This window comes from Pelmatolapia mariae, linkage group LG15, assembly GCF_036321145.2.
Source record: "Pelmatolapia mariae isolate MD_Pm_ZW linkage group LG15, Pm_UMD_F_2, whole genome shotgun sequence".
Classification (NCBI taxonomy): domain Eukaryota; kingdom Metazoa; phylum Chordata; class Actinopteri; order Cichliformes; family Cichlidae; genus Pelmatolapia; species Pelmatolapia mariae.
Genome location: NC_086240.1, coordinates 26,776,383 through 26,798,174, shown reverse-complemented (window position 1 = coordinate 26,798,174; position 21,792 = coordinate 26,776,383). Strand labels below are relative to the sequence as shown.

The following is a 21,792-nucleotide window of genomic DNA, read 5'->3' as shown; positions in this document are numbered from 1 at the left end:
TCAGCTCAGAAGCAGAGGTTTTCTGACTGACGCCGTGTGAGGCTGCATGAACTGAGCTGTGTTAGTTCGTCCCAGATGCAGTCCACAGCTGAACTCTGGGATGGTTTCACCTGAGCTCCACAGCTGCAAGGCAACACCTTGGAGTGAGACTTTTCAGTAAAGCAGAAACCCAAGCTTCTGTTTCTGTCAGTGTTTGGTGCCACTCTAACTAATATAACAGTTATTGTACTTCGTTTATCTCCATGATGGGTGGATGGACAGTCAAATATTCCATTTCCTGTGTGCTGTCTCACACGTCATTCACGTGGGAGATGGAACTAAAACAGCAGCTTGAGCTAAAACTTCTGGACCATGCTCAGTGCCACAAAGTGACAAGAATGTGACGATGAAGCGCAAACTCAGCACAACCCCAAAGCTGGCACTTTATCTGAGCTCCTTTGTGAGCTTGCTCTCAGCTTTGTGGTAATAAAGAAAGATTTTCATATTATGGTATGGGTTTGTATAGATACACTGTAGACTTCATATAAATAATGCTTAAGTGATGTAATGAGTGCATCTCTTCTTAGATCTTCATGGAGAGGTTCATCATCCCTCTGTGCTTACTGCAGCTCTGCACATCAGCCTCATTCTTGAAAACATGCAGCAACAAGTGAAGTAATGCATTACATTTTCTTTTTTTTTTTAAAGTACAGAGTAATGTGTATTACTTTAAGTCACAACTCCCAAGTTAGAGGGCGAATACGAGCCTCATAAAATGAGTCAGAGTTGTTCCAAACTTTAGCTTTACCAAATTTAAAACAACAGAAATGAAGCACAACAACAACAAAAACCATAACTACGGTTTCACCGGGCGGCCTCGTCAGCGGTCCAGTGAGAGTTATGACATTGGCTGGAACAGACGTGCAGAGACCTGCAGGATGGATATATGAAGGAGCATCACTCCATCACAATCCTAAAGTATTTTATTTTGAAAGTTGATGGGTTTAGTTCACCTCCTCTCCTGTAAGTCTTTTGTCCCTCAGACTTGACCTTCCAGGAGAGCGAAACCTGAGGACAGCTGACTGCTTTATTTTTGAAGTGATGAAATAAAAATTCTGATGTTCTCAGAATGTGTACGGACTATATGACTCCAGCTAAATTAAAGTTGTTACTCGACTGGTAATTTGTTGGAAGTGCAGTACTGTCATTTCATGACTTCGTGCAGGCGCGCGTAAAGTAAGCAGACCTTTTAAGATTCAAAAATGTAATTACTGATCTTTAAACTGAGTCAGGATTCATCACTCGTGTCTTGGATAACACCTGGAGTTCTTGCTGTCCTTCATTAACTGACCCACAGCAGAGGTTTCCATCCCGCATGAAAAATCTCTGCTGTGCATTTCAGATTTGAGCTTTAATGAAGGCCTTGCTGTGTAGATGTGTAGACAGACTCACTGTTACAGTAATTACCCGGACAGAAAGAGGAGGAGCTCAGCCAATGAGAGGGTGCTGACAAGCCCACTTGAAGTTATCAGAATGAACGGAGAAACGGTGGGGGTGGGGGGGTCCTGTGTGAGTCTGTGTGCTCGTATCTGCGTCAATGTGAGGACCAGTTTGGTTTTAGTCAGTCCTCGCAGTGAGACCAGTCTGTGTATCAGTGTGTGTATCAGTGTGTGTATCAGTGTGTGTATCAGTGTGTGTTGGTACAGTATAATTCCTGCATTAAATCCTTGTTGCACCGCTAACAGATTAGCAGGTGTGAAAAGACAGACGCTTCTGTGTGTGTGTGTGTGTGTGTGTGTGTGTGTGTGTGTGTGTGTGTGTGTGTGTGTGTGTGTGTGTGTGTGTGTGTGTGTCTGGTCTCTCTCACACGATGATTGGGTTTCAGTGAACACAGCCAGGAGCTGTGGGAATATCACACACACACACACACACACACACTAGCCTTTTTCTGACATGTCATACGTAACGTTTCTGGCTAAAGCGTCTTCCCGGCATGGCAGCAAGGGATTGGTGGATGCAGGTCCAGTGGGTCAGAGCCTCATTTTAAAGTGAAGATTGAATCTGGTGTAAAAATCAATAAAACAAAAGCAAAGTGACATCACATACACAAAGCACAGTTCAGACTCACAGACAAGAACTTGAGGACAGCTGACTGCTTTATTTTTGAAGTGATGAAATAAAAATTCATACGGCAACAGCACCGCTCACAACCGCAAAGCTCTCCAGAGAGTAGTGCGGTGTGCTGAACGGATAATTGGAGGTGAGCTTCCCTCCCTCCAAGACATCTACAGGAAGCGGTGCCTGAGGAAAGCGGAGAGGATCATCAAGGACTCCAGTCACCCCAGCCATAAACTGTTCAGACTACTTCCATCAGGAAGGAGGTTCTGCAGCATCCGGTCCCGTACCAGCAGACTGAGAGACAGCTTTTTCCATCAGGCCATCAGACTGCTGAACACTTCATAGACACCTCACCCTCACTACTGGAACTTCAACATTATGCACTCCATACTGTATATAAATACCACTGTTTTGCACATACCAACCTCTGTATATTTTATATATCTTATTTTATTGTTTACTTTATTTCATTTGTAAAACATGTATATACATACTATATACACACTCAAACACACACACGTAGAAAAACATATTTAGTATACACATTCAGTAATGTATATACCTTTACATATTGTACATATATTTATTACTTTTTAGATTAGCCATTTTTATATTTTGCTTGTTTTACGTTATTGTATTTTGCACAACTCTGTTGCTTGTGAAGCTCGCACACAAGAATTTCACTCACATGTACTGTACCAGTGTACCTGCACATGTGATGTGACAATAAAAGTGATTTGATTTGATTTGATTTGAAGTAATGATTTGGTGAGTGACTTCTCTCGGTCAGGATGTTTGGCCCTCTCTGCTTCATGTCCGTCAGCTGACTGTGGGTCTTTCGTGCTCAGCTCTCCTAGCATTTATCTCAAGCTGAGGTCCAACATCTTACTGTGTCTTGAGATACAACTCACCCCTCTTTACTGCACGATGGTAACCGCTGATGTCTGTGCATCAGTCTCTTTCATCCTGCACAAATCCGGCCAACGCTTCCAAGTTCGTGTCGTTTTTCCTACTGACCACATTCAGATTCCCGGCCATCTCTCCAACGTCCTTTTGCGATGGAGTGTTAGAGTTAAATGGAGTGTTAAAGAAAATATTATTATTGTTTTGAGAGGAAAAAAGGATATTTGGACCAAAATATTTGATGTATCTCTAATTCAATCACACCACAGAGACCAAAGCTCAAGCTGCAGGTTTTCACTGTTAAGACGTGCCTGAGGACCCTTGGTCACCTCCTTCACTGACCTCCTGCCTCCAGTGGGCTGAAGCCGAAACCTTCATGATGCCATTCAGCCTTCTGCTCTATCAGCCTCTTGCTAAAGTGCTCTGAGCAGTCAGTAAGACGAGAAAAGTACTTTATAAACTCTTTTTTAAGTATTTTATACTATGGAATAAAGCATCAGTGGGGGTGAGCTGCTGGAAATAAAAGGACCTCAGAGCTTCAGAGGACCTCAGGTTTGTGGTGCAGCAGTCACTCTCAGACCTGCTGCCTGATATAATCGTTGTTTTCTGACGGCCTCGTTCCCATACACGCACGCATGCGCACGCTCGTGTACGTGTACTCCCTCCGAACCAGACGCACCTCACAGTGTGTGTGTGTGTGTGTGTGTGTGGTTCCCAGGCTTCGTGGGAAAGCTCCAGCGGCAGAGGAGGAGGAGGAGAAGCAGGAGAAGGAGGAGGAGGACTCACCGGTCAACAGTCCAGTCTGCAGCCGACACCCAGGCCACCTATCCCGGACTTCTGGCCGGACACGCACCGCTGAGAGAAACCGGAACCCTGTGAAACTAACGTGACTTTTATTTGGAGAAAACGTTTTTTGTCTCAGGAACCTGACCCCGTGGATTAACCGCACACGCTCTTAGGGCACATTAACACCAGATCATCAGGACCCACCGGGTTTCGATCATTCATTCACTCCTGTCTGATCTCCGGTCAGCAAATTCGCAGGAATAAAAGAAGTCTTTGAAACCTTCGCGTCTCCTCCCGGGACAGACGGCCACATTTCCCCGGCAACAACGCGCTATGAAGCGGCCGTGCGAGGACAGCAGCTCCGCGGAGAGCGAGGTAGAAGAGACCATCGACGTGGGCAGCGAGAACATTTATCCGGGGTGAGATTTCACACACGTTTCTCTTTTTCTTATGACAGAAATGAAAACATTGCAGTTCGTTTCGCTTATGTCTTTATATTTCACATCGTTTCAACCTAAATGTTGTCGTTCACGGAGCTCTTTATTACTGATGCGTCTAAACAAACATTAAAAATAAATGTGAGGAATTTTAGCGGTTCATAAATGTCACAAAAGATTATTGGCAAACCTTTCATTTCTAATCAGATTTTCCAGTGAATGAGACAAAAAAGGGACATAAATAAGACATGTAAATACAGTTTTAGGAACTTTGTGCTTCAAAAATGAGTCAAACAAAAAACGTTTGCCGGTTTATGTCGCGTGACTAATTCAGCAGATCTCCTAAAAACCGAGATGAGCACAAGCTTTTAATTATTCCTGAAAGAAAAGGCAAAGGAGAATAAACATGAAGAAAACTGCGCTCGTTTTTACTGAGTGACGTCACTGAACCTTAAAATCCGCTCAAAGCTGGATAAGTTCAAAACAATAAAATTTTACTTTCAGCTAATTTTCCCTCCAAATTACTTTTCATGATTTTTTTGTTTTTTGTTTTTGTTTTGTTCAGTTTTGTATTTCTGAATTTAAAAGTGAATTTAAAGGGCTCGGTTTATTCCACATGTTCTACAATTTATATTTTACTTTATTTCTGTAAAGCTGGAGTGGAGCGAACACAATTTTGTTGTACATGTATAATGGCAATAACGGGCTATTCTATGTTCACTGTTGGTGAAATGCTCAAATACTTCAGTAAAATAAAGGTACTGCAGATTCTAAATACACCCTTATGAATACCTTTAAAGTGAACTAGTGCAGTCAAATGCATGCATTTAATAGAAATCCATCAGCGTGAAATCAGCTGCTTTTATCTGCTTTTAATACGATCAGTTTAGTTGAGCGGTTCCCAAGTTAAGGGTCACTTCCCATTCGAAGGATCGCCTGATAAACCTGAGGTGTCAGAAGGAAGATGAGAGGAAAGGAAATCAAAACCAGCTTCGTCTTTCCGAAATCTTGTGTGGTAATTTGCAGAGTTTAAAGGAAACGCTTTTTCACCGGAACAGTTCAAAGACCACTGTATAAAGAAATCACGGCATACATTTTATGTTACAAAATTGTTACAAGACTATTTCTGTAAAACTGAACAATCTTTGTCGTTATCTAAATTTAATTGTTGCAGTATTAATATCTTAAAGGTGGTGAAACGAACAAAGCATGACATGGAAACAGTGAAGTTAAATATGTCAGACTTACACTCAAGTAAATGTCTTCTGTAAGAAGTAGATGTGGTGCTCGTTTATTATATGTTAATATAAAATTGGGCAGTTTAGTCTAATAAAATCTACTATATTTTATCTATGCATGCAGTGTTATTAATATTCTACAGTAAGTGGGCTGATCTGCAGAGGAGTGAATGGATGATGGGTTAGAGATAAGAAATGAAGACGAACACATGATGAAATATAAATAAATATAAAAAATCTGTCACACAGATTTTTGCAGCGTTTACTCTACTCTTTCTAACCTTCATCTCTCATAAATAAACAGAGGAATAAACTTTGCAGTCCTGGTGTTCACATGTTTATGTCGACACAGCGGTGCTCAAACTCTGGGGCGGCTCCCCCTGGTGGGGCACAGAGACACTGCAGGGATCTTTGTGCACCACCAGGAAAATTATGCAGAGAGACTGAGGTGATAATTTGTGTGTGTGTGTGTGTGTGTGTGGGTCACTGATGATTTCCTGACATTATTTTAATAAAATCTAACTTTTTGTTTTTAGTTATTCATAAAAATTGTCTTGTGTGCATCATGGGCTTTTTTTCTTCTTCTGAGCATGCCTGAAAAGGTCTGAGAAAACCAAATTCCACAGTTCGTTTATTTTCCGCAGACACATGAAAGAATCTTTGGTAAGATGTGGCTCTCCAACCACGACGACTCAAGTGATGGCGAGGAAAAAACGCAGAGGGGTAAGGTCACTGTTTCTGTCAGCGGATGTGTACAGGAGTATCCAACGGTGATGATTTCAACTGATTTTAATATTTTTTCTTAAGATTATCGAGAAGAGACGCAGAGACAGAATCAATAACAGCCTGTCGGAGTTACGGAGACTTGTCCCAACAGCGTTTGAGAAACAGGTACCGACCGACAGTCTCCTGTTTACCTGCTGCGTGCTCAGTGGGTGTGTCTCAATTCAGGGGCTGCATCCTTAGGAGGACCTGGCCCACGTAGACCACGAAGGCCAGAAGTGTGAGGCTGTGAAATGGGACGGTCTAGCCTTCAGATTTATGTCACCAGCTGTCTCAGTGGAGTTTAATAAACTCAGCCGTCTGCTTCTTGCTATCTAAAATATGACAGGTCACTGAAGTAAATTCTCGACCCTCTCACACTTCTGTTTGATCAGTTTTCTGTTTGACGTTTATTCAGCTGTGTGTGAACTATAACTTTAATCTCAGCCAAACAGATTTACTCAGGAACAAATGAAAACCAAAAAAGCCAAACAATAACATTTTTAAGTTATCTAAGTGACTTATATATCATGTTTAACCTGAGTAGCGAAAGACCACGCGGGGTCTGAAAACAATGTGCCGGGAGTTTGCTGTTCTTGCCGGGCTCTAGTGAGCCTTCATCACCCAGTCAGCTATCGAGTTGGTGGGTAACAGACGTCTCCGAAAACGACAGAGCACTTTTGGTGATATGTGATGTCTTGATAAACTGAGCAGATATTTGAAGTTTACACACCTACTTTCTCGCCTGAAAATATGTTAAAACTTTATATTGTGACCCAGAAAGAGCAATATTTCAAACTCTTTAGCTGCGCTCCTCCACCATTGCCGCATTTGACAAGAATTTTATATCATTATGAAAATACTATAAATAATAATTTAATTAATAAAGTATTGAAAAGAGTAATAAGAGTAATATTACAACTAAGTAGCTGCTGCCATTGTTGGAAACTGGAATTGGCTGGGCCACGCTATGAATTCTGGGTTAGGTTGGGCCACTAAGGATACACCGACCCATCTTTCAAATTCGGGGAAATGAAGGATGCATTTGTCAGCCTAATTTGGAGCAGCCTTCTAATAGGGACAGCCTTCGTCGCGTCGCTTTGACGTAATCAGCCTTCAAATGCGGCCTCCGAAGGATGCAGTCCCTGAATTGAGACACAGCCAGTGTCTGTGCAGCGCTTCCACTCTCGAGTTTTTGATTTTAAATGAATAATCTGTCCACCGTCAGATCAGCGATGGCATTCACCTCCCTGTGTTTCAGTTATCATGTAACTAAAGAAATGTTTAAGGATTCTGGCTTTTAACTTTTATAAGACAAAGAGAAAGAGAAATACATTTGAGTGTCATCTGCAAAGAAATGTTTTCTTATATGGGGAATTTCAAGATTTGACCTTAGAAGTAGCAGACAGATGGATTAATAATTCATGAGGTCTAAACAGGGCTCTAGACTAACTATTTGACATGGGCGCACCGGTACGCCTAACTTAAAAATTTAGGCGTACCGGCACAAAAGTTAGGCGTACCGGCACAAAAGTTAGGCGCACTCAAATTTTTCAACCGCTTCGCTTAACACCGCAGTTTTACATGTGCACCTTCTTTGGGGGGAGGTCCATACAGACAATATTCATTTCTAAATTATTAACTAACAATGTTGTGCTTAAAGTGCTTTGTCAATATTGTAGAAAATGTTAAACTTAATCATCATCTTGGCCTCCTCTGACGACCTGTTTGCTGTTGCATGCTGCTGAAAGGCAGTGGGGAGAGGGGACACTTGGGCAGTGCATTTATTGCAGCATGAAGTGTGTTTTCTGGATACACTGCTGCTTTTTCAGCATTCAAAGATTGATGGCACTGTGTCAGAGCACTGGCTATGAATTTCAGACGGATCAGGCCTTAACTTAACAAAAAAGTTATCAATAGTTCTTTTCATCTTTTCTTATTACCCACAGCTACATCCACTTCTCTCAGGCCTAGGCTGCTCACTAGGGCTGGGTATCATCACTGATTTCTATAATCCATTCGATTCCGGTTCTCAAAGTCCTGATTCGATTCAATTTAGCCTCAGACAGTCAGAAATATTATAATTCTGATCATTTATCAGTATTGACACTTGTGAGACTTTATCAGAATTGTGAACATCACAGCAGATGCCTTTGTGTAAAAGTAACTGAGAATAAAACACAGAAAAACATGAAGGAGATTTTCCTGGTCTGGCGTTGTATAGCAGATAACCTTAAAAATATTCTGCAATATTCTGCAATTTTGCATAATTTTAAGAAGTTTAAATTTCTTCAGTATTGAACAGCAGAAATTAGGCTTTCTTGTCGGACGTCATTTACATGAAAAAAGAAAAAGACAGCGCTGTAAACAACGGTAGACTGGTGGGTAATAAGTGAATGAATAATCCAGAAAACAGAGATTTGAGACGGGAAACTGTTCTTGAAGTACACACAGGGAGCTGTGTAGGAAGTGTAATTTTTATCGTGGGGAAGCAAAACAGCAAAAGTCAGAGGGAATTCATGACGACATTGATCAAATGTGAAGCGCAGTTTGCTGCTTCTTTTTGGCTCGGCGAATTTTGGTTGGAGAGACAAAACCTGCAGCTCAGAATCAGCGCAAAAAACCGCAAACACAGCGCGGACCCGACGCATCAGAATCGCTAAGCTCCGACAGCGTGTCCGTCTGCGGGCCGTCCGGTGAGAAAGCCGAGAAAGACAAAGCTGATTCTGATGCGTCGGGTCGCTCTGTGTTTACGTCTTTGTGTGGAATCCGTTAATGAATTGATATCGCCTTATTAAAGCTACTCACCTCCCTCTTCTACCTGCACTTTCCACTGGACCACGGCCAATCAGAGAGGTCCCGCCCCTGACTATCTCTGATTGGTTTAGTCCACGATAGGGGCATAATGTGTGTCTGCTGTTGACAACATGGAGAGTTGCAGAGATTTTTTTTTGTTACCCAAACAGGTGCGACCAAATGTTGGTAACAGTTGGTCGCACCAGTGCGACCAAATGTTTTTTTTAGTCGCACCACGGAAAAATTTGGTCGCATTTGCGACCATATTGGTCGCAGTCTAGAGCCCTGCTAAAACTAAACACTAGACAGCAGAAGTAGGCAGTGAGGAGTTTCACGTACGTGTCACAGCGAGAAGAAACCTGAAATAATCAACGTAGTTGTCTTGAAAACATTTATCACAGCGTGCATGTGGGCTTGTTTACAAATTGTTGCTCAGTGCATTAAACTGTCGCAGTCTTAATGGATTTTACAAAAACATAGATATAATCTACAACAGTTTGTATTTTTAGATTACTAAGCATTAATCACTTGGATGTTACGTTCCAAGTGGAAGATTTTACAAATGATGAGTTTTCTTTGCTTAGCTGTTACATTTTAATCGGACTTTTGATCAGAAGCTTTTGTGGATGGACAGCTGCAATAAACTCACTCCAAGTATGCTGCAAACATGGTTTTTATTTCATGTAAAACTTCAGTACTTGGTTAAAGTGGATCAACCCGCAGGCCTGGTTTGGAGTCACCCTCAAAAGATGATGTTTTACTGGAATCGGTGTGAACTTTATCTGTCGTCCCTCTCTGTCAGAGTTCAGCTAAACTGGAGAAGGCAGAAATCCTCCAGATGACTGTGGATCACCTGAAGATGCTGCAGGCCACAGGAGGAAAAGGTACCCACATTACTCCATACTACCACAATATGATTTTCTACGCTATGGTAACAACAGCTGATTGGTAGCTAGGCCATGACTGATCAGGGTTTGGATTTTGATCTGCTGACCTCGCATAAAAACAGAGTTTGGGTATGTACTGGGAGGTCGTCAGTGTGGAAGTGATGCACCGTCAGGTTTTGGAATATTCTAAGTTAAGTGGGCAGAAAGTGACTGAATGTACGTCAGTGTGATGTCCTCTGAAGTGATACAAACAGGACTGTGTGTGTGTGTGTGTGTGTGTGTGTGTGTGAGAGAGAGAGAGAGAGAGTGAGTGAGAGAGAGCGAGAGAGAGAGAGAGCGCGAGCGGTGGTGAGTCCATGGGAAAACGCTGCAGGGATAAAAGCAGTACTTGACCCTGAGCAGCGCTGTTTGCTTTCATAAAGCGGATCGGTGGAGGTGGGGGGCGGGCAGTGTTGGCTGCGTTCACAGGCGGTCTCTCTGCAGCATTTGTTTGGGTTTACAGCAGCAGAGACGGAGCTGAGAATGCGTCTGGCTCTCACAAACTGAAATCATAGTGCAAACGTTTCTCTGGAAGTCTTTGGGAAGCAATGACGGCCGTTTCTCACACACAGTGAAGATGAGCGTCACTTGAAAGTGTTGTCACTCCACAGGCTTACATCACTTCCGATCTTCACTCCTCTGCAGACCTTTTCAGTAATGAGATACGTCACATTGTTTAAAAAAAACGTGTCGGGTTTCTGGGATTTAGACTCAGGCCACTTTTGTTTTAATGCTCCTCAGAGCTTCAGACAAACATGAATGAACCAAGCCACAGTAAATGCAAAACTTAGGGACAGTACTTTTTATGGTACATCACATGGCGTAGTGCATTAGGTCATTGTTTTCTCAACTTTGGCATTTTATTATAATTGTGGCTTTGATTAACAGAGATGCTTGTCAAACCTGGGTTTTAGTAAAATTTAGTAAGCGAATAAGCTGAAGGTTAAAAGCAGCATCTCACCTGTCTGAAGCGATCAGGCCTGCCTCCATGTTCAACATTTATTTAAAGAAATTTAGGCATCTCTGCTGTACTGCATGCTTAAAAGTGTGCAGCACTGATTTTGGAAAATGCCTGCAGCCAGTTACCTTCCAGTCCACTCCTGAAGCACAGCCAGGGTAAATAGAAGACGAGACTTTATTTTCCTGAATTACTGCAAAAACAAAGAAACAAATTACAGCTCAGGCATAAAGATGTCTACAAATAAATAAATGAATAAGAAAAAATGAGGCAGAAAAGTCAAACAAAAAGAGGGAGTATGGCAGGGAATATAGGGGAAGGGCTATTTATACGCACTAGCCTGAACATCCAGCAGCAGTGCAACAAGACAAAAGTGAAAGCAGTCACACACACACACACACACACACACACACACACACACACACACACACACAGGTCAAGACAAATAGGAGAATCAATGGGAGCAAAGGTAATACAGGACATGAATAAGAAATAACCAAAGGAAGCTGAAACAGACACAAGAAGACTCGCAGTGAACACGGAGACAGAGACAGAAAAACAGGACTGACAACCTGAACATCATCATTAGAGTCCAAAGAAAATGGAAACAGAAGACTCAAAGGACCGAGACAGAGAAGAACACAAAAGCTCAGATTATTGGTTAATCCAGAGCACAGGTGTTGAACTCCAGGCCTCGAGGGCCGGTGTCCTGCAGGTTTTAGACACGTCCAGCTGATTTAAATGGCTAAATTATCTCCTCAACATGTCTTGAAGTTCTCTAGAGGCCTGGTAATGAACTAACATTTGATTCAGGTGTGTTGACCCAGGGTGAGATCTAAAACCTGCAGGACACCAGCCCTCGAGGCCTGGAGTTCGACACCCCTGATCCAGAGGTTCCCAAAGTGGGGGGTGCATCCCCTGGGGGGGGCACAGAGCCATTGGGGGGGGGGGGGTATGAATAAAAACGGGTTGGGCTCTCCAAATCACGGACACACAGTATCCCACATTCTGTAATTTTAGTTCACAAACACTTCTTATAATGACTAACTACTCCTGACATTTTGGAGATGTTAGCTCTTTATACAGCAAAGTTACAGTGGGATACAAATAATATCAGGGTGATCCTGCCACAATTTGTTCCCCCGGTTCAAATCACAGACAAACAGTATCCCGCAGTTGTTTATGTTTTTGAAAATGTATTGATAGCAATGTTGAATATTATTACACAGAAAAAAAAACAACTACACGTAAAATAATTACACCGTGACGCCTCTGCCTTTCTAATGAGGGACAGGAACTGCGTGTGTGTATGTAAGCGTGTAAAAAACTGCAGATAGTAAGAGTACCAGTAACAGTATTTTGTCTCTATCCGCCATTGTAGAAATTCATCTCATGTAAATAATAACGTGGCGCACAGCGTGACGTGAAAAAGGGCACATACCTTTGATGTTGCGTGGGGGCCTAGCAAAAAAAGTTTGGGAACCACTGGATTATTCTGTGCGGTCACATACATGCTCAGTGAAGACATGAGCAGAGTTTTATTTCATAGACATTTTAATGTGTAACTGATGTCAGCACTGCTCTGTGTGTCCCAACATGGCACACAGACACAGTGTTTGCATCACCTGCTCAGGTGATCGACTCTTTTTTGTTGTCTTCCTTGTCTTCTACTCTTTCTTTTTATTCTTCTTCTAATTTTAATGGCCAATTAACAAACCAGCTTACAGGTGCACTACTGCTACATTGCATAGATCCCAGCATGATGCATAAATAGGAGAGACTGATCAGACACTGAACCCTGAACCTGCTGCCTCACCTACGCTCACCTGTCCTCCCACAGCTGAGCTTAAACCAACACCCCGTCACCCCAAAGTGATCGAGGGAAAACTGTTTAGTGTTTCTGGTGACGTTTGTGTTTCTGGTGGAGTTTGTAATGACTGGCTGCCCTCATAATTTTTCAATTTGATTTAGAATCTGATTTTAAGCCCCGCCTTCCCCCATGATGTTAACCCCGCCCTTTTCTGCCTGCAGGTTATTTCGACGCCCACGCTCTCGCCCTGGACTTCCTGTCTCTGGGCTTCAGGGAGTGCGTGACCGAGGTTTCCCGCTACCTGAGCGCTGTGGAGGGGCTCGACTCCAGCGACCCACTGCGCTCCCGCCTTCTCTCCCACCTCGCCTCCTGTGCCTCCCAGCGTGACACCGCCGCCCTTGCAACTGCCTCCCATTCGTCACACCACCTCCACCCCCACCCCCAGCAGCCCCACCCCCTGCCTCACCCGTTCCACCACCCGCACCATTGGGCAGCTGCTTTGGCCGCCTTTCGTCCTTTGCCCTACAGACTTAGCGGGCTGGTTTCTCCGGACGTTGGAGGAGGCGGAGGCTCCCAGCGCGGTGTTGTCTCCTCCTCCTTTTCTTCCAATGCAGACTCCACCTCCTCCTCGCCTTCTTCCTCCTCTTCCTCATCCCTCGTGCTCCCCTACACCCCCACCCCTCTCTCCGCCTCCCTGCTTTCCCTCTCAGCGTCGTTTCCCATCGCCCTCCATGGAGGCATCCCCATCCTCCCTCACTCCTCCTTCACCTCCTCTGCTGCCAGTCCCCCCGTCTCCTCCTCTTCCTCGCAGACTCCACACAGCAGCAGCGGTAAACCCTACAGGCCGTGGGGAACCGAGGTCGGAGCTTTCTGACTGTGTGCTGCTCACTAACCTCTGCTGACAGTTTAACAGCCTGGAAACGTTTGAGCTCCACGGCTTGTGTTAGCATCTCGTTATTAACTTCTTTGGGATGTTTGTGACTGACCTCCACCTGCTGCTTTCACACACCGGCTTGAAATCAGAACAGGAACGTGTGGTTTGTCTCCTCTGAGCATAGTTTTCATGTTTCAGCTGCTTCAAACTCACATAAACTTTGTTGTTTAACCAAGATAAGTCAGGTTAAATATTGTTTATTATTAATTTACCTCAACCCCACATATACAATGCTACTTGCCCAAATGCTCACTAAAAGTTGAGATGCGAATGAGTCTGCCACTGAAAATAGGTCCCAACAGATGCCCAGTTTCCTCCTGTTTGTTAAAAACTGGTTTATTGTTCCAGTTTTTAAAACTGAGAAGCTACCGACAAGATGCCAAGTAATGCTGCTTTTCACATGCCGTCGCACCGTCACACACCAGGTGTTTTTTCACTTTGATGCACCTGCTGTGCGGTCCACATCAGGGGGCTGCAGGGCCGGGGTAGGCACTGGTCTCATGTGTCAGGTTTAACAGCCAGCAGGCTGTGGTTGGTGTTTCTACTTCCGCTTCCTGTATTTAAAATACAGCCCTTCACAGCAGAAACCCTGTACGCTGAAAAATGGCTGTCAGCGTGTCACGCAGCACTGTGAGGGACACATAACCAAGCCGCACCACCAGCTTACTGTGCACCCCTCAAACTCAAGCGTCCCGGCCGGGCCAGGTCACCTGAGTTTGACTCTTTGACTCTCTCAGCTGCACTTTGATGGTGTTAAAGAAATCTGTCCACACAGGTGATTATGAAGCTCCATCTACAGGTGATTAACCACAGACTCCAGCGTCTTTTAAAGCAAACCTGACACAAACTCACGTTCACGTTTAACCTGACTAACACAAACGGACTTCTGTCGTATTTGATCGATTTGATGGAGAATCTATGAAGTGACAGAAAAGTGTTCCCCAACAGACTTCAGAAAGCTCAATATTAAATAAATAATATTGCTATTTGATTATATGAAATCTTCTTTAAAGGTTTAAAAAGGTGAACTGTCACTGAACTTTGAGCCAAATGTCTCTGATACCTTGTGTGCCTTGTACAAATAAAGACGACTAAACAGAGTTGCTGCTGTAGTGAAAGCTCGAGTCGTGACGTCTTTTTCTTATTTTATTTTATTTATTTATTTTTTATATCTATAATTAAATTGTGAACCGGGCTCTTTACCTGTCGCTCTACTGCAACCCGAAACAGCAGCTCTGCTGCTGTTTTTGACTCTGACGTGTCAGGCAGCGTTGAAGTCTGTAAAATGATTTTTCTGCTTCATAAAAGGTGTTTTTTTGTGTACTGACAAGCGTCTCCAATATTTTTCCACCATCATGTGTGTTAATATGGTGGACAGAATATTCAGAAATGTGTTTGCAGTAAAGAGTTTATGACTATTTTTTAACAAAAAAATAAGAAACAACTTTCAGCAATTACTGAGGGTTAGTGTTCAGAGAGAGATCTCAGGTAAGGCATGAGATCTCTCACAATGTAAATGCCACCTCATAACGTCATAATTACCACAGTAATGAGGTGGCAATTACATGCCTCTCAGGTAAGGCATGTTTCATCATTGTGTTTCACTGAACCATAAAGAGACTTACTGACAATAGAAAGACCAGACAAAATTAAAAACAATCACAAAATGTAAAAAAGAAACAGAAAAATGTCCTTAAATAGACACAATGACAAACAAGTAAGACTTTAAAAATGATGCCAAGAAGCTACCATGAGAGAAATAATATCCTTAGTTATTTGACAGAAAAAGGCACAAAAACAAAAGAAAATGACCACAAAAAGACACAATGACTATAAAATGACCAGAAAGTGGCAAAAACAATACAAAAAGATGCTTTAAAAATTCCAGAACCAAATCATAAAATTGGCCATAAAGGGCAAAGTACAAAGAGATACAAAGAGCTGCAAATATACACCAGAAAAACAGCAAAATGACAGGAAAAATGCAACGACAAAAACAACATTTCTACCAGGAGTCACAAAATGATGGTAACCAAAAACAAAGAGACAATTACTCCTTTCACAACATGAGATGGAAAAGTTCAGAGAAACCAGAAAGACACGAGGAAAGGACTGTAACAAAACAACAAAACAATCCTGAGACAAAGTGACATGAATACAAAGACACACAAAAATAAGACAGACTACCTTGCAGAGACAACACTACAGTGAGGGGGGAGGGGCTTTTACATGTGTGAGACCAGGTGGGCTGACTTCACCTACTTCAGTCAGGTCATGTGATCTTCCTCAGGGCTGGACAAAACAGCACGTCTTCCACCACGAGGCAAACGTTTTTACCTCAGTATGTTGGCAGGTGTGACCAACCACACTGTACACACATGCACGCACACACACACACACACTTCTCTTTGCCTTCGTCTTGTGGCTCAATCGCCGTTACAGCCGGTAAATCCTCCCAGAGCAGAAAACAGTGTCACTTCCAGCTCAGTGGAGGATTAAAGGCCGACAGGCCTGGGAACGACGCTGCTGGCCGTAAATCTGCTCCGGTCAGCCGACACAGTTCTCACGCTGCGACGTGGCTTTGAAGCGAGCGGCAGTAAATTAGGTGACATGATTCATGCTTTATATCCTCACAGAGAGAGAGGACGGATTACAGCGAGGAGGACGTGAGCTGGGCGCTGTAGTGAGTACTTACAAACTGATGACACATTTTCATCTCTTAAATTCATCAGATTCCATTTACTGCTCGGCTGTTTGACTTCAGTTAAAAGTGCAAATACCTCACAATAAAAATACTCCATTACAAGTAAAAGTACTGATAACTGTATAAAATACACAGTGACAGTTTCGGAATCCTCAAGCTGAACATGGTCGCCGTCTACCATCTTTAAACTCTCCCTCAGATTAGAGCTGAGACCTGTTTGCTGACACAGGAGTCGCCCTCTGCTGGCCAAGACAAAGAACACAGGTTTAAGGCGCTTTAGCCTCATTTTTCAGAGCAGGAAATCTTCCATCTTTTATATACAGACAGTGTGTGCTGCAAACATAATTCTGAAAACTGAATTTGTGCAAAAACAAATAAAAATGAGTCAGCACAGAAAATAAATCCAGATTATATTTGATCAGAAATAAATACGGTAAGCAGGATGTTCATGCGCGTGCAGCTCTGTGCACTCATACAGATGTCTGACATGAATAAACACAGCTTAATATTTGTATATCACTCTTACTACATACCATTTCAAATAAATGTCATGAAGTAAAAAGTATGACCGGTACACCCAACATATAGTGGAATTGAAGTAGAAAGCAGCATGACATAGAAACACTCAAAGTCAAGTGAGTTTATTTCTATGGCACATTTAAAAACAGCTGTTCAGCGAAGTGCTGCACATCTGGAATAATGAAAAAAACCAGCACAAACAGCTCACAGAAATGTAAACTCATTCTGATTTCAGTGAGCAGGTTTGACCATCTGTGCTTTAATCCATTTAAAGCGTAAATGGGCCACATTACTTTATTATATCCTTTACTGTTAATATGACATAACGTTCAGTCCTCCTCTGTTTCAGTGATGCGACTCTAAGACGACATGAGGGAGAACATGTTGTTTGGACTTAAGATCTCGATCCAGTATCCATCCGGGTCCTGAACGAAGGCCAGACCCTTCCTTCTACCTGCGACAGCAGAAACAGACTGTCATCAGTGAAGTTCAAGGAGAGAAGCTGACTTCCATCCACTCCTTGCAAAGTACAGGCCTCAACTCAAACAGGCGACCTGACCAGCTGTGTCTGCGCGCCCCCTGCTGGTACAGATGTGTCAGCAGCAGAGCGCAGACGAGGTTCTTCAAGACTGAGGAAGATTTTTTTACTTTTTCAGACTTCACAATGTTTAATCTAATCATCAGTCACAGAGGCTCAAAAGCTTTTTCACTTTAAAAAAATCAGTTAACGAAAGGCCACCTGCAGGACAGGTAGGGGCTGATGAACAGTGGAGTTTGGCTTCACTATGGTGGTGTTTTGAACCCACACATGACGAGCCGGGGCTGGACCGCTGACTGAAAAACTCACCTGTGTCTGGTTTCTTGACAAACCTCACTCCTTGCTCTTCAAATAACTTGCAGGCAGCGTAAACATCGGGAACAGCAATGCCGATGTGACCTGCGTGGAAGCAGGACAGCAGTGACAACCACAACAAGTCAAGCATTGAGAAGCAAACGAAACGGTCTGAACGTTGAACAAACAAGTTCTCACCAAATCCTCGCGGCTCATTGTTCCCGTTGTGGTACGACAGATCTGCATCAGACTGCGAGCCCCAGTTACTGACAGGTGGAGGAATATTATTTATTATAAATAATACTCATATCGAGTTTAACTGTTGAACTGGTTGTTTCCATACGTACTGCGTGAGCTCCAGGGTGGCTCTGCGGGAGAATGTCCACGCTGTCCTCTCCTTGACGTCTGCCGGGATGTCCGCCTTGTCCTCGTAACCCAGGGAGTAGAAGGTGAAGCGCATTGAAGGGAAGTCGATCTTCTGCAGCAGCCTAGAGAGCACAGAGCACTGGGGCGGTTAGAGCAGAGCAGCACGGGAGAAGTTTGGGATCAGACTGAGGACTCACGTCATGCCCAGGATTCGAGTGTAGAAGTCCAGCGAGCGAGCCGGATCTTTGACCCTCAGCATCGTCTGCTGCAGCATGTAGTCCTGCAGAGAGCAGGTGGGGGAGACCAAAGCAGAGCTGAAAGAAGGGTAAACACTGGACTCCTCTGTGCCTGTGCACTTCAAAATAAGAGCAGGAAACACAAACCAGAATCCTTCATGTGAAATTTGTCATTTCGTGTCATCCAGACGTCGTTTCATGTCACTTTGTGTTTGCTTTGCATCACTTTTGTGTGTTTCAGTGTGACACAGAGGAGGACACGGATAATGAACTTTAACATGAATGCACTGAGATTCAGGATAACACGACGGGCGAGTCAGGAGCAGCGCCCTTACTCAACCTGACCAACGCCCATCACTATTCAGTTCAATTCAATTTTTATTTAGCAGCGCCAAATCATAACAACAGTCACCTTATATTGTAAGGTAGACCCATACATATGAGAAAAACCCAACAATCATATGTCCCACTATGAACAAGCACTTTGGCGACAGTGGGAAGGAAAAACTCCCTTTTAACAGGAAGAAACCTCCCGCAGTACCAGGCTCGGGGAGCGGTGGCCTGCTCGACCGGTTGGGGAGAGTCATACACAGTGACTGGCTTACAGCTCCCAGAACAAACTGTGAATGTGCTGTGGCGTCAGTCTGTAAGTCTGTGTACTGAGGTACATTCCACAGGTGCTGGGTGGGGATGGGCAGGACGCCTTCAGTCTGATGGTGGAACGATAACAACGTTTCCACATAAAACTGCAGCTTCACATAAAGCCCTTAAGATAATTCGCGATTATGGCTTTTATACTCATTATTTTAACAAACCTATTTTAACAAACCTGAGTTTCAGGTGTTTAGCCTGTCTGTGAGTGTTGCTGTGGTCTCCTGCAGGTTTACACACAGCCATTCAGCGATCAGTCCTGACTTTTGACCCTGTGCCTGAGCTATAGAATCAAATCTGATCTGTGAGGTTTGAAGCACTGACCTTAGTAAGGGCATGTCCCTCTGAGCAGGCGGCAGACGCAGCCTCGTCCGACAGTCCTTTCCCCTGAAAGTCCATTTCTCAGATTCCACTGATGAACGCTCAGGCTCCTCCACAGGCTCCTCTCCGTGGTGCTTTCAAGTGCTGCTCGGAAAATTGTGTTTTAAAGCGGTGAGGAGGCTGGAAGTGGGCTGTGTAGTGTGCAAAAAACCTAAATAAAAATAATAATAATAAAAAAAAATTATGTAAAAAAACAACAACTTTAAAATCTGGTTATAAAGCCTAATTTATAAGATCATAAGTAATAATTATAATATAAAAATGAAAATGATTAAATAAAAAGGTAAAACGGAAGCTACAATTAAAAAAAATTAAATATCAAAACTATAAAATCAGAAGTGATTTTTAATAATCAGGATGTTGACCTTTTGAAAGATTTTTAAAAAATCTTTGTATTTGAAGTTATAAAAGAATTATGTATTTGAATATTTCAAACATATAAAAACAGGTATTTTAAATATTAAATTTATCATAGTATGAATTGAAAATGAAGATCATTTATAGCAGCGGTAACACTGCTTTTTTTTTTAATTGCTAGACCTCGGTATGAGCCAGGAGTTGATTCAGACATTTCTGACAAACCTTGAATGCAGCAGGAATGCAGTTCAGGGAATTGAATTATTGTGAAAGAAACTCACACCCATACTCACACAGTGAAAGTTCATCAGAGCATGAAGATGAAAATCAGAAACACCAAAGTTTAAAAAGCAAAGTGAAATAAAAACCCGACACGGCGTGAACGTCTCACAGGAGAGCGCGTAAATAATCTGATGTTTGCTGCAGCTGCTGGTCTGAGCAGGTAACAGCGAACTGACAGTAACACACAGTAACATGCAAAAACATGAAACACACACGCTGGGTAAGTTTTGGTTGTTTTTCTTTTGTTGAAGTTGAGACTTTAAAAAAGAGAAAAAAGTTGTTTTAAAATTTATTTTAAAAGATGAAATCATAATGTCTCTATAAATAAACATGCAGGTGGTGAACTGGGGGTGTGATTAAAAAGCTATTTAAAGTAAAATGCATAGTTTGAGATTATACAGTACACATTAGTCTCTTTAAAGTCTTCATTATCTGATGATAATCTGAGCTGAAATCACCAGATTCTAAAAAGCTGGGACGCTGTGAAAAATATCCATAAAAACAGAATGTAAAGATTTGTAACTATTCATCATAAAAAGGCAGCGACACGTCTCAACGGGGCAACAAAAGTAACATGACTGGACAGAAAAACAAAAAAAATATGGAATCATCTACAGTAAACACACTCCTGATCAAAAGTCTAAGACCACTTGAAAAATGGCAAAAAATCATATTTTTCCAAGTAGAGCTTCAACATGCAGCAAGAAGAAATGGGAGTGAGACAAAACATTTAATGAGCATGCAATTTATTGAAAACAAAGCTTAAACTGAAACAGGCTGTTTTACAGCTGATCAAAAGTTTAGGAACACACCTCCAAAAAAACAGTAATGAGTAGCTCCACCGTTATTGTTGATCACTTTAAAAATTCATTGCGGCATGCTTGATGCAAACGTTTCCATGAGGTGAGTGGGAACATTTTTCCAAGTGGTGAAGACGGCCACACGAAGGGCATCTACTGTCTGGAACTGTTGTCCATTTTTGTAAACTTCCCCAAAGGTTCTCAATCTCACTGAGATGAGGGGAACAGGCAGGATGGTCAAAAAGAGTGATGTTATTCTCCTGGAAGAACTAACTTCTCCTGCTGGCGTTGTGTACTGTAGCATTGTCCTGTTGAAAACCCCAGTCGTTACCACACAGACGAGGGCCTTCAGTCATGAGGGATGTTTTCTATGCGCCATAGTGGAGCCATAATGATCTGGGGTGCTTTTTCCTTCAGTGGAACAATGGAGCTTTAGGAGGTGCAGGCGTCAAACGGCCGCTGGCTATGTCCAGATGCAGAGACCATTTCAGCTGGGATCTGCTTGTCATGCCAGTAACACTGGAAACCTTCAGGACCAACAATGTTAATTTTTTTCTCCTCAGAGAAAAAAACTTTCTTCCACTTTTCAATGTCCCATGTTTGGAGCTCTTCTGCAAAGTCCACACGGTCAGTTCTGTGGCATTCAAGCCCATATGGAAAAGATATATATAAATCTTATAAAGTTTGTATCTGTCTTGTGTGAAACTTGTATGAAAAGCATACAAGAGTGAAAACAGATATAAGATCCCTTGAAAAATTATATGAAACTTGTATGTTTTGGATACTTACTAAAACAATATACAAAAGTAATGAGAAAGTGGCCACTTTCATAAGTAAATCATAAAAGCCTTATATGATTCACTATGTGCAGTCTGATGGTTATGGGGCTGCAGTCGGCACCAGTAACAGCCTTGATTTGTGAGAGACCCTGCTTATGCACTTCAACAACCCGACCACGTTCAAAGAGGGAAAGTTTCATGACAGTGTGACTACCTGATACTCCCCATTTCTTCTTGT

At 42.7% G+C, this 21,792-nt stretch overlaps 1 protein-coding gene and 1 long non-coding RNA gene across 2 annotated transcripts; one reads left to right on the top strand and one right to left on the bottom strand.

Moving 5' to 3' along the window:
* Window positions 1-3,771: 3,771 nt before the first annotated feature.
* hey2 (hes-related family bHLH transcription factor with YRPW motif 2) lies at window positions 3,772-14,747 on the top strand. Its single transcript, XM_063495047.1, has 5 exons — window positions 3,772-4,205; window positions 6,106-6,184; window positions 6,269-6,352; window positions 9,822-9,903; window positions 12,935-14,747. Exons 1-5 carry the CDS (start codon window positions 4,120-4,122, stop codon window positions 13,585-13,587), a joined length of 984 nt encoding a protein of 327 aa, XP_063351117.1. The 5' UTR covers window positions 3,772-4,119; the 3' UTR covers window positions 13,588-14,747.
* On the bottom strand, window positions 9,686-16,500 carry LOC134642947 (uncharacterized). The gene is made up of 3 exons (XR_010096338.1): window positions 15,910-16,500; window positions 11,032-11,096; window positions 9,686-9,881 (listed from the first exon to the last, which is right to left on the bottom strand). It is a non-coding gene; the product is annotated as an uncharacterized LOC134642947 (long non-coding RNA).
* Window positions 16,501-21,792: the final 5,292 nt, after the last annotated feature.